Source organism: Clarias gariepinus, chromosome 4 (genome assembly GCF_024256425.1).
Source record: "Clarias gariepinus isolate MV-2021 ecotype Netherlands chromosome 4, CGAR_prim_01v2, whole genome shotgun sequence".
NCBI lineage: Eukaryota > Metazoa > Chordata > Actinopteri > Siluriformes > Clariidae > Clarias > Clarias gariepinus.
In genome coordinates, this window is record NC_071103.1 from 14,790,008 (window position 1) to 14,803,154 (window position 13,147).

At 38.6% G+C, this 13,147-nt stretch overlaps 1 protein-coding gene across 1 annotated transcript in view; it reads left to right on the forward strand.

Annotated features, from left to right (window-relative positions):
• Window positions 1-13,147, forward strand: part of col14a1a (collagen, type XIV, alpha 1a) — a 95,273-nt gene that overhangs the window by 64,022 nt on the left and 18,104 nt on the right. Inside the window, 8 exon segments of the mRNA XM_053494708.1 lie at window positions 349-491; window positions 689-798; window positions 4,816-4,974; window positions 5,528-5,605; window positions 6,242-6,328; window positions 7,702-7,755; window positions 8,418-8,513; window positions 11,466-11,519. Of these exon segments, the coding sequence (XP_053350683.1) occupies window positions 349-491; window positions 689-798; window positions 4,816-4,974; window positions 5,528-5,605; window positions 6,242-6,328; window positions 7,702-7,755; window positions 8,418-8,513; window positions 11,466-11,519 (781 nt within the window).

The window sequence follows — 13,147 nt, forward strand, 5'->3', positions numbered from 1 at the left end:
AGATCCTTCCTTGCATGCAGAGTGATAAAATTTAGATTAGGCTATGTTTTCCTGAACATGGAGGGAGTACTGTTATTATAGTGGAAAGCTCCAGCGCCTTTGAGTAATCGAGTGCATTCTCCTCTGATGCTCACTCACCAAAGAGCGGCATCATAAGCATCATTCAAAGCAATCGCAGCTAGGACACTCTATGATTAGAAGCTCAGTTAACGAGTGCTTCATAACAGATCGCAGCTGGTATAGTTATAGAGGCACTGAAAAGAAGGGGTTATATTTTAGCAGAAGTGCACATTGTATTCAGTGTACAGATAAAATGCTTCTTAAGTGACATCTGCGTTTTGGTGGTAGATATCTGCACCCTGAGGGACTCCCTTCCGACTACACTGTGTCAGTGCTGTTCCGAATCCTGCCAGATACTCCTCAGGAGGCATTTGCATTGTGGGAAATTCTCAATAAAGCCAATGAACCCCTGGTGGGTCTCATCCTGGACAGTGAGTATTGAATTTGACAGCCCGCTGTTTGCATACTGGTTGCTAAAAAGCTTCTTTAAGCTTCCAACACCGATAGTAGTTTCAACAGGCAATAGCCTGTTGTGGCTGTGCAATACTGTTCTCATTCACACAAGAAACAATACAGTAACTTAATCATATGAAAATGATTTTCACTTTGAATCGCTTCTTGTTTTCAGATGGTGGGAAAACGCTGACATTCTTTAACTATGACTACAAGGGTGATTTCCAGACGGTGACCTTTGAAGGACCTGACATCAGAAAAATCTTTTACGGCAGTTTTCACAAGGTCAAAAAAATATTTTTATATACTGTAATAAATAGGCTACAACTTTGACAGGAAATCACCACAACCTTCCACTGCTCATCACTGAGATTTTCATCATGACTGAAGAAGTTCTATGATACATGAAGCTTCCTTGTAGCATTTATTGGTTGCAGTACAACTGATGCCTCTTCACTTCTTTCAGTCTCTCTTAGGATATGTTCATATTTGGCTTGAGTACTTACATCTGTAGCTAATATTGCTTCTGGGGGAGGGGCTCAGTATCACAGGTTTGATTAACAAAGAGTCATTTTATAGGACATTACAGATGTCTGCATAATTTAATTTTTATTCTTTTGAATGAAATAATGTGAAAAACGCTCCAGGGTCACAGATTAATCCTGAGCTCGAGCTACTTTTAAGAGTTTCATTTTGTGGGTGTAAATGATTGTGTGAATGTGTGTGCGTGCCCATTGGCCTTCAACACACACCAGAATGAAGCAGTTACTCAAAGTGAATAAATGCGATCTGGAAAAAAGCTCCAGTGCTTAATGTCTTGTCATGCTTCTGTGAAGAACAGCTCGTCACTCTCACCTATTCCGCATATCCGTTTGGAAAGATTGGATAATATTTTCTGTGCCTCAGTGTGTAACCTGTCCTGTTTGTGATTCCATTTACCTCCCGAGTGTATTCTGTCTGACCTGGATGACAGCATCGCTATAACTCACTGCGTAGTGATCTGTATATTTGTTTATCCTCATCAAGCTTTGCTTATAAAATTCCCCGAAGGACAGACACTCATTAGAAAAACAGGGTTCTGCAATAAATCACCCCATGTCTCATTTTTGATTCTGCTAGTTTACTTTTTTGTATCTACAGATTATTACTTTTGTGTTACTGCTGGCTTTAGATACTGGTTGATCCCATGTAGTGGTGTCCTCTGTTTAGTAAAGCGCAGGTCTTCATGTATTGATTAGAGTATGCTTCTTATTAATACAGCAGCTGAAACAGATTTTTAAAAAAGTTAAATTGTTCTTCTCACACAGCATGTTCAATAATGCTGAGTGAGTGCAATGCTTTTGTTGTCTTAGATTGTTTTGACAGCTTTTAAACAAATCCTAGGCTTGGCGGAGATCCTGATCATGGGAGCAGAGGTCTAGTCACAGACCTAGTTGCTTCTGATTGAAGAGTTCGGTGTGTGTAGTTTGGCTTGGCTGAACGGCTGCTGAGTCTGAGCTCTCATTCTGCTCTCTTTGGTTTCCACGCAGGAAAACACGTGCTGACACAAGCTTTTGGATCACTTCTCTTCTCATATCAGTGAACATAAAACACATGCAACTTATAGCATTATGACTCTTTTAATTTTAGTTTCAGTTGTTTTTAATTCTATGGGACATAGTTCTATATTAGTAACCTTTCCTGGAGGCAGTTGTATAATGTGTTGTTTTATTGATAACAGTAGGGTATTGAAGGTTTTTCCGAAAAGCTTGCAGTCTTAAGTATTTGCTACATAGCCAGCACTGAATCACCCTCAAGAATCCGTCTCTGTGGGAGCACCTCGAAAGGGACGAGAACACAAACAAACAAATGAAGCACCGCATCGTTACGAGGCAGAGGCAGGGATTTGAGCACAAGCAGACGCATTAAGGATGAAGCGAGTGGTGTGAAATAGACCAATGCATCACGCTGGCAACAGAATTATCCCAGGATTGATCAGAGGAGACGTGAGAGCCACAGGGGCTTGAGTTGAAAAAAGGAGCTACTCTGGCTTCTCACCCTTCTCAGTGTCTGCATTAAAACCACACGTCTCACACTTGCACACCATACAGGTGATACATGTAGTGTGCTGTGAATTATTTCTTGCCTTCTTTGCTCATGGAACAGAGCTTGTACCTGAAGAAGCATTTATTGTTTTTTTTCTTTGTCAAATGTGAATTTTTTATTTTTTTTTCCCACAGGAGCTGTTAGGGTTTTTCATCGCACACCGTATCATAACATCATTCACAGTATTTGTTACTATGTGACAACATTGTAATGAGCTAAAAAATGAGCCTGGATGCCCCCACCTTTATTCACAGCAATCTGACAACTATATATTTTCTCTGCTTCTCTGACTTCTCTTCTCTCCCTCTCTTTCTCTTTTTTTGCTGCCTCCCTTGCTCCCTTACTGCCACATGTACATCCATGCACTCATCCAAAAAATTGGAGAAAATTGGAAAAATTGCCACCTAAACCTAAAATCCATTAGTATTTTACATGCTCTGTCTCTGTGGCCTTATGTATAGTGAGTAAGAGAGATTATAGTCTTTCTTTATTAATGGTCTGTTTTTTTTTTTTTTTTTTTAGAAGACAGTTCTCGTAGCAGACTGTAATATAATTGAGACGTTACTCATTAGGTGATGGTCAAGGTTTTGCAGATTCAGCTCTATATTACTGACAGAACTGAATATTAAACCTACTCATCTAAAAATGTAATACACATTTCAAATGCAGGATTATATACCAATTTAAAATAACTGTCAATAACTGTCAGTAACTGTCAATAACTGTCAATAGTGTATATATTTATAGGATTCACTCGGCATAACCTGTACTTCTTCTTTGTCTTTCGGCTAATCCCTTTTAGGGGTCGACACAGCGAATCATCTGCAAATTGCTATTGGAATAGCCTGTACATCTGCTCATTTATGCAGTTATCTAATCAGTCATTAAGGTGGCCAGAGCACAATGCATAAAAGCATGCAGATACAGCTAAAGAGTTTCAGTTATTGTTCATAAATAACAATAACTATGATCTCAGGGATGTTGGTGCTAGACAGGTTGGTTTGCATATTTCAGAAACTGCTGATTTGGAATTTTTACACAATATTCTCTAGAACACTGGCTAGACTTCAATTTAATGAGTGACTTAATTATTCACTCTTCATAACCGGGGTGAGCAGAAAAGCATTAAAAGTGAATTAGCTACAACAAAAGCCATATGAGCCATATGACTCCTGTGAGCCAAGAACCTGGCTAAGGCATCAGAAGGGCACTGAAACTGACCAAATGAAAATGACTGAAGATTGGGAATGGGGATAAGGTTAGAGTTTGTCTACATTCTATCTGGCAAGGAATACTAGCCCCTGGAAATACAGTACTGTATATCCATTGTTTTAGTGGCAGTTCCTTACAGGGTCAGGTTACGAGCTTGATATCCACTTGTATATGAGCAGTTGTGGTACTCAGCAAAACTGGGGCTCAAAGCAGGGATCCTCCAATCAGGAGTCTAACACCTTAACCACTAAGCTATCCCTACCACAAAGACTGGAAAAAGACCTGGAAATATTTTTCCCATTTTTAGCTAATTAGATAATTGCATACATGAGCTGGTGCACTGGTATAAAGTAGCAGGTTAGTGTAGGTCTGAATATAAGATGAGACATGGCAGAAAGTGTTACAAAAATAGCAACAGTGGTGCAATACAAAAAAAAGTATTTTTGATTACTTATAGTATGACTAGGCCTTAGGGCCTTTGTATGACCATAAAACCAAGTACACCCATGAGCAACAGAAAAGCAATCCCTTCGTGTTAATTCACTATGATATTGTGATAACATTAAATTGTCAAAATATGCTTAATACTTCTTCATGTTTGAGCTGATTTCACACAAAAGGTATGTTTAAGTTTATGAAAAAACATGCATGTGTTTGATTCATGCCATTGTTTTACTCAAACTTCACCCATGTACAGTACGAGCAAATGCATGCAACTTTACTGTAGTTATCGTATATTTGAGTTATGAATAATGACCTCTGCAGTTTTGGGATTAAATCCTCCATGTGTGTGTAAACCTAATTTACAAATACATATAACTGAAGGCTTTATAATAGTATTGTACAACATGGTGTTTTTCATAAACATTTATTGACTCCCCGACACCTGCTATAAATGTAAATTGTACCTAATAATGAGGTACTGAATATAGAGATTATGCTGTAAAGCACATGAGTGTTTCAGTGTATTGTGTGAAGAATGACATTCCTTTCTCTGTCACACAGCTTCACATGGCCATCAGCAAGACCTCTGCCAAGGTAGTAATCGACTGTAAAATAGTGGGTGAGAAGCCCATAAGTGCTGCTGGGAATATCACCACAGATGGAACGGAGGTTCTGGGTCGAATGGTGCGCTCACGCGGCAGCAAGGACAACTCAGCATCGGTAAGACATGGACAAGAGCCATATCAGTTACCTGGGACAATGTGCTAACTGATGTTTGATGATTGCTCACAGACTGGTTGTCACAAGGAGCAGCCTTTAGTTAAAAATACATTGAGATGGATTGTCCCTAATCCTGGAAATGATAGGAAAGCTTTCTCCGGAAATTTTTCTTTTTATATGAGGGGGAGTTTTAACCATGAAAGATGAGTTAATAACGCAAGTGAAAAATGTTGTGGGTTGCATTTTTCCATAACAGACTGTGCTGTGTTTGTGTATGTGTGGATGTTTACGTCTAATTTATGTTTTCCATAAAGGTAGGTAGGGGTTGTTGCTGTAATTATGTGTCAGGGTAATAAAACAAAAAACACTGTAAAAATGACTCATCCAAAAAAAAAAAAAAAAAAATGCACTTCAGGTAAAACTGTGGATTGTCATGACCTTCATTATTAACAGATGGAGTGCATGTAACATTGGGGTGGCTTCAGGTTATACTTGTGGTTATTTGTTTTTTGTGAGTTATGAGTATAATGTGTGTGTCTTTGTATGTCCACAGTTTCAGCTTCAGATGTTTGATATTGTCTGCAGTACATCATGGGCCAGTCGGGATAAATGCTGTGAGCTCCCAGGCTTGGTAAGAATCGAATTGCTTTGTCCTTCTGCTATAGCAGAGCACTCAGTCAGAGCCTCCAACCATCCACCTTACAAGAAAACGTTGTCCTTCGGTTTTATTGACAGCTTGAAAACAAACCAATCCAGTAGTCAAGATAGCAACACAAACAATTTATCATTCATCTAACTGGCAGTAGCTAAATGATTACTTACATTTAGGTCTGGTTCACTGGAAAGCTTTTAAGAATGGGAACACATACTGTATAAAGTATGGACGAGGTCACCCACAAATGTTTTTTAATAATGTCATATTATTATCATCTAGACTCTAATAGAGTTTCATCACATTTTGCAAAAATCACAGTTATGCTGTCTGCTCTGAGTACTATAGGTTTTTGATTACAGACTTGGTTTGGTTTTACAAATAATTCCACTCTGTAGGTTTGTATCAGACAAATGGACCTGGTTGGCTATTGATCGATAGATTGACAGAACAATATCCTTGTGCTTGTTTGTTTTGTGATCCTGCACTCCTAAATTAATGGCTGGAGGGAATTGCATGCTTATTGGTGATTGCCTTTAACAAATAAAGATATATGAAACCTTTAAAGAGTGGAGCTGTTTCGAGAGATGTGTTTTTATGTGTTTTTTTTAATAGCGAGTAGAGAAAGACTGTCCAGCTCTGCCTCATGCATGCACCTGCTCTCAAGACAGTAAAGGACCCCCGGGACCCTCTGGACCTCCAGTAAGACCTTCTATCCCTTCTGTTATCCTGTGCCATATAAATTCTTATGAGACACTTTATATATCACATGACATTATAAACAGTCACAGTCCATGTTTTTAATACAGTATATTATGAAAAAGAGAAGATCTATAAATGAATAAGATTGGGAAGTTGTGAAACACGTATAGATTGCGCTGCAGGAAAACAAGCCATTAGGTAAAGAAGAGTAAGTGGGATGTAGGAAACAAGCAACAGATAGTCTGATTGCTTAATTCAGCCCCTGGAACATGTAGAGCTCAGTATGGCAGGATAAATGAATGAGCTCATTTGCAACACAGCACTGTGCACACATGCCTTTTAAAGCCATGGAAAGGCCACACTGTGTAAACATCCATCGTGCTAAGAAAATCATTAGGTGGAGATCAATTTATCACATCTGATTAGTTTACATCTGTCCTGGTCATAGATCCATATCAGTTATTTCTATTAGACTATGTCTGAGCAGCGATAGCACTGATGCATTTTACACTTCAGGGGCTTGCATATTTCATTCCAGTTTTAAATATTAAAATTTTAATATGCATATCATGCTATTAAAATTGCCAGTATGCAGACATGTCTTTAAGGCTTTTTTTTCTCAGTGGAGACATGCAGTTTTTTCTGTAGGCTTCCACAGGATTGAAAACTAGGGCCCCTAGGACAGAAATCAAATTCATGCAAGCATTTGATTTGTAGCCCGGAGCCATAGACACTGTCATAGTGCTTTGGGGCCATGATTAAAGCAAACACTGAAAAAGGAAGCAAATGGGGTGAAATTACTGGCAGCTGCCTACAGCAATGAGGGCATGAACTTGTAAGTGGTGTAATCTGTAGCCAGGATGCAGAGCATGGTGAGGGTCGACAACTTGATGGCTGGGTGAGTTTACACTGCACCAGACAGAGTTACTGCTTGCTAGCAGCCACAGTGTAGACCTAACTTTTTGAGGAGCAAGTTGCATGAATTAAAATAGCTACAGTACAGCTAAATTACACGTTTAAGAAATTTTTTGGAATCCATAATTGACATGTGTTAAGCATCCATATGTTCACTGCATAATGCTTTAAAGTATAAAGTGTGCAGACAAGGATTAGCACCCCATCCAGGGTGTACCCAGCCTCGTGCCAAATGCTTCCTGCGAGTCTGTATTGAATAAGCAGTATAGAAGAGGAATAATTAAATGAAATGTACCGAGATTCATTTAATTAATGATACTGAACCATTCAATATTAAAGATCTGTGATAGATGAGAGATTCAATTTGAGAGTAAAAAAAATTTAAATATTGAATTTGCTATGTGATAGGATTGAACTAATTGTAATTATCTGTGTTTGTGTGTGTTTCTAACTAACAGGGTGGTCCTGGTATACGAGGTTCAAGAGGTGACCGAGGGGAACCAGGCTCAGTGGTACAATAAACTTTACGTTTAAACAACCTTTTATCCTATCCAATATGAGAGGCCGTCCCTGAGCTTGACCCAGACTAACCTGTTTTAGCATCCAAAAGAATGAGATTGATTAACATCTAGGAATATATAAAGTACTGTACATGACAGAATATGTCACTGTTTCTTTTGGAGGCTTCATGTGTTTTTGCATATTGGGTAAATTGGGTTTTGACTGAGATCTCGCTTTGGAACCTGATCTGACGTTATTATTTTAATTTTTTAAAGAAGTTACAGGCTCCTGCTTTGATACTGCAGTTCACCTTCAAATTCTAGTTCATGCACTAGTAAAAAGTCATGCACAAGATCCTTTAAGCGGATAAAGCTGGCCTTGTGTAGATGTGATGAAATTTCTCTTGTATGGATAATAGGTAAAGCAATTTCTAAAAGCAGGGTAAAGTCAGTTGTAATAGCCCTGTCTGAGCAGTCAACGGCTCATGAATATTCTAATCAATGATGAAGACAAGACAAGCAAGATTTGCATAGTTTCATTAGGCAGGCTGATGTGGTGTGAACAGAAACATTGATTACATTTATTACATTTTGGCAGAAAATCTTTGTTTTCCCAATTACATTACACCAAGGAAATCATTAAGACACAACCTTTCTGTGTCTAATTATTAAAGGGACCTCAAGGACCACCCGGTGAAATTGGACCTCCAGGACCTCAGGGGCCTCCAGGACCACAAGGACCAAGTGGACTCTCTATCCAGGGACCTCCAGTAAGATTTTTACTGCCTCTCCTTTGTGCATGTGCTTGTATATGAGCAATGATATCTTCCATGCACCAAGGGTTAACTCTTCTGGTTAAAATATTTTGTTCACTATCCTGCTCACACCTACAGTACAGTATGTTTGAACTGTATCCTATACATCTATTATCTACACCATGTATATGTGACATATTGCTGATCCTGCAGAGACTTATACTTATTTATTATCGTCAGTATTAGTTTGCTAATACTGCATTAATATTTAGGATGGGAAGGCAAGAAAATCGTACTGGTTCTGCACTTAAGCTCTGTTAGGGTGGGGGGTTGGGGGGGATTTTCAGACATACAGTACTGTGCAGAAGTTTTAGGTAGGTTTTTCCAAATGTTTTGGAAAATTAACCACAGATCTTTAATGGATGTAGGTTGGCCCTTCGTGTAATCCCAGACAGACTCAAAGATGTTGAGATCAGGGCTCATTGGTGGCCAAAACATCATTTCCAGAACCCCTTGTTCTACTCTACACTAAGGAAAAAGTGGTTCCTAATGATGCTGGCTGCATGTTTAGGGTGATTTTCCTGTTGCAGAATACATTTGGGGCCAATTAGATGCGTCACTGATGGTATTGCATGATGGATAACTATCTGCCTGTATTTCTTAGTCTTGAGTACACCATTAATCGTGACCAAATCTCCAACTCCATTTGCAGAGATGCAGCCCCATCCTTTCAATAAACCTCCACAATGCTTTGCCCGTTGCGTCCTGCTACTGCCAAATTCAGTTTGAGTTAAAATATAAAGTATTAAAATTAAATGACAAACTATATTAACTTGTGGTCATCTGTGAGATTATTCCTCCTCAAAGAAAAAAATATTCACACTATAAGCATGTGGATTTACATCATGTGGAAGCATGTGTGTGCACTGCCTTGCTGTAGACAGAATTTCAAATTGTTCATGCAGATCCTCAACACGTATTCCTGAAACAAAGTTTGCTGGAGGCTCCTGCAAAAGGAGGCGATATGCCAACAAATTGCCAGCACAATTCTGGGAGGGTCTTCACAGTTGAACACACTCTCCTTCAACATTCCCCACATGTAGGCATCAGGTGGTGAAAGGAATCGTTCTGCCACCTTTTTCAAACTCGGTCCCCATTCACGACTACTTCCGTATGAGCGGAAATAATACTCCATTATGAATACTTTTTCCTCAGTCGAGTGAACCATTTTCAACAGCAAATGCACAACCCTTTTTTTTCACTACTGGTGTGTCCGCATGTCTGAAATGCACAAGTTTCAGTACTGTATATTTTGGTGCATACCGTTTTTTTTTTTTCTACTTTCTTCCATAAAGACTGTGCTTCTCTGGTCAGTTCTTTGCTTATTGCACTGCTGAACGTCTTCAAGTGTTGAAGGGATGTGAGCATGATGTGTCTTTCATCTGCTTCATTAAGTTGCCTTGGCCGGCTACTGCGCCTTTAGTCATCAACTTTGCCTGTTTCTTTGTCCTTAGCTTAAACAGCTCATTTTGAAACCACAGTCTTCTTTAAAATCTTTGCCTGGGGCAGACCTTGCAGATGCAGTATAACTACCTTGTCTTGTTGCTGAGCTTAGACTGTGCAAGTGTAAGAATTGATGCTGTTTTGAAGCCAAAGGGCAGTCACACCAAATATTGAGTTAATAAAAAAAAAAAAACATTTTTTTTCATAAAAACAATTCAAATACATATTTTTGCAAGCATTCTTGCTTTATAAACTTTTTTTTCCATACCTGCCTAAAACTTTAGCACAGTACTGTATGTCTGTTAATTAATGTTGTTATAGCTTGTAATTGTGAATGCAGTGCATGGGATAGGTGATGTCAGAAAAAATCACAGAGAAGGGAGTGCCTTTGTGGTATTTGCTTGGTTATGACATCAAAGGTTAACAAAAAATATTGTTTTGACCTCAAATAATAATAAAGCTTGTTGTTGGGCTGCAGGCTGCATTAGTAGCCTGCAGTGGGCCAGGGGTAGCTCAGTGGTTAAGGCATTGGACTATGGTTCGGAAGATCCCAGGTTCAAACCCCACAACCACCAAGTTGCTACTGTTGGGCCCTTGAGCAAGGCCCTTAACCCTCAACTGCTCAGATGTATAATGGGATAAAAATGTAAGTCGATCTAGATAAGAGCGTCTGCCAAATGCCTAAATGGAAATTAGTAGATCAGGTACAGGCCAGTGCTCAGTATCTCAACCACTTTTTTTTAAACGGCCCTTTATGGTAGGAAAAAGATAGCAAAATCTTTCATGGCATGATGGATTACTGGCATGACGGATTTGGGTGAGACTAAAATCCCAGTAAGACCAGTAATAACTTAAAAGTGAGGAATAACCCTCAATGTCTTTTTATGTTTTTAGAATTTTGCTAAGAGGTTTGGAAATTGTTCTGGTTGCTCACCAACCCCAAAGATGCTTAACGTCTTTTTTCCTTTTGATTTGTTAACCGCCTGTAGGTGATTCAATGCTATTATATTATACCCTCTGTTGGGCACAGAATTTGCGATTCAGCCTAAGTGAATTATTTCTGTATGAAAATGAATGGAAGTTGGTGCATTTTATTGTAAAATTTATCAGTGATAAGAAGATATTGCAGTGGGTATACTGTATAAATAAAAGTGACCCAAAATCGCAAAAGTTTCTAATACAAATATATTACTGCCTCAGTGTAATTTCATTTGCTGAGGGAAATAACACAATTTTTACCACATGTGGGTTATGCAATTTTAACACAGAGCTCCTGCTAATGTTTGTAATTATTATTTTTTGAATGCATGTGAACACTAAATCTTTAGCTTGTTTAATGCATTTTAATTAAGATTTTAAATCCTTGGTGTGTACATTATTGTTACACGTTTCCTCTTTAAGATACTGACTTGTTCTCTGGAAGCTGCAGAATAGATCCTTATTCCTTTATGCCTCTGCGTTTAGGGATCCGCCGGAGGAAAAGGAGAAAAAGGTGACGCGGGTCTGCCAGGTCCTCAGGTAAGAGCAAAAGTGGCTGCAGATTGTCTGTCTAATGAGCATGCACAATGACAGGCAGTCTTACTGCTAGTCCCCCGTCTCCCACTAGGCAGGCGTTTCCTTTCTCACAGATAAATCCGCATTATGGAGGAAATTAGAGATATTGAGAATTGTGTATGTTTGTCTGCGCTTTGAAGGATGCTGATAAGTTTAGCACACTTATTCATAGCGCACACATACACGCACATGCGCGCGCAGACAACACTCTGCAACAGAAATCCTAATGGAATCACTCACATGAGAAAATCATTACCTGCTAGTGCTGTTATTAATTACAGAAGCTTCCTGCTGCCTGCTGGGAGTCACACTCAGGCAGCACAGTGAGGCTGATAAGAGCTGCCGAGCAGGTTGGAAGGAAATGCTCCACTCTGAAATATTCACTTGTGCTCTTTAGCCTTCTGGCTGGTAATGCATCTGTTGAGTGTCATGATAACAGTTAGTTTATTGGTATTTAGTTTTTGATGAATGGTTCTGCACATGTGCTGCACTTATATTTGTCCCTGATGGAATTATTATCATCATTATTATAAACTAGAGTAATATACTGCGTGTGGTCAGGAGTTTGTATTTCCTCTCTAAATATATGTTGCTGTTTGAGGTCCTTCCATTTCCAAGATTAAAGATCAGGATTGTTTTATTTTGAAAAAATACATCCTCACAGTTTCAGAGCATTGCAGTAATGATTTCATTACTTAAAAAATAGCAGTTTGGTGGTAATCCTATGGCGACTGCTGCAAAGTCCCCTGGGGCTCTGCAGAGAAGGAATAAACCATTACTGCTCTTTGTCCAGCTGCCAACACACACAGCTTTCTTGGCTGTAAAAAATATCTCCAATATCTCCATCTCGTAGGCTTGTGGTCTTTATTTGCGTCTCAGTTCTCAAAGACCATTGTTGGCATTAAAATAAATAATTAATATTCTTTTTCTTCAAGTATACCGACAAATATTGGCAGATAGTTTGATACTGAAGTTTGATCGTGACATTAAATCTTTGTCAAGTGCTGTAGAAGTAAGACCTTTCATTGATTGACAGGAAGAGTGTAGCCTGTCAGATTCTGAACACTGCATGCTGAAGTCTTTGAATTATTTTCATAGGCTTTTAGAAAGACTCTTGGGCCACTGCACATCTTTTCTCACATCTACAGTACTTTTCTGTCTGTCTTGCTGTCGATCTCACTAATATAGCCACCCTTGCAAGACTTGTGGTGGAAAATTATAGATAGTTGTAGATAATCTGTTAAAATGTTTTAACCCATAATTGTTCTGCTCAACCTTCTAAGACATTTTGAGTCAAGATATCATAGTGCTGCACAATTAAAAAAAAAAATCGAAATCACAATATGGACCTGTGCAATTATTTAATCACAAAAAGCTGCAATTTATTACAGGTAATATACACATAGTCAGGAATTTATGTAAAGTTTGTCAAAAAATTTAAGTATTTGTTTGTTTAATTAGATAATTTGTACAATTATGTATGCTGTTACAGTAGCATAGACAAATTAATTTGCATAAAGTGTATATTTAATAGTTACTCAATGTGATTTTTTAAATCTAATCTTGCAGTCCTTATGCATCATATTTAAAAA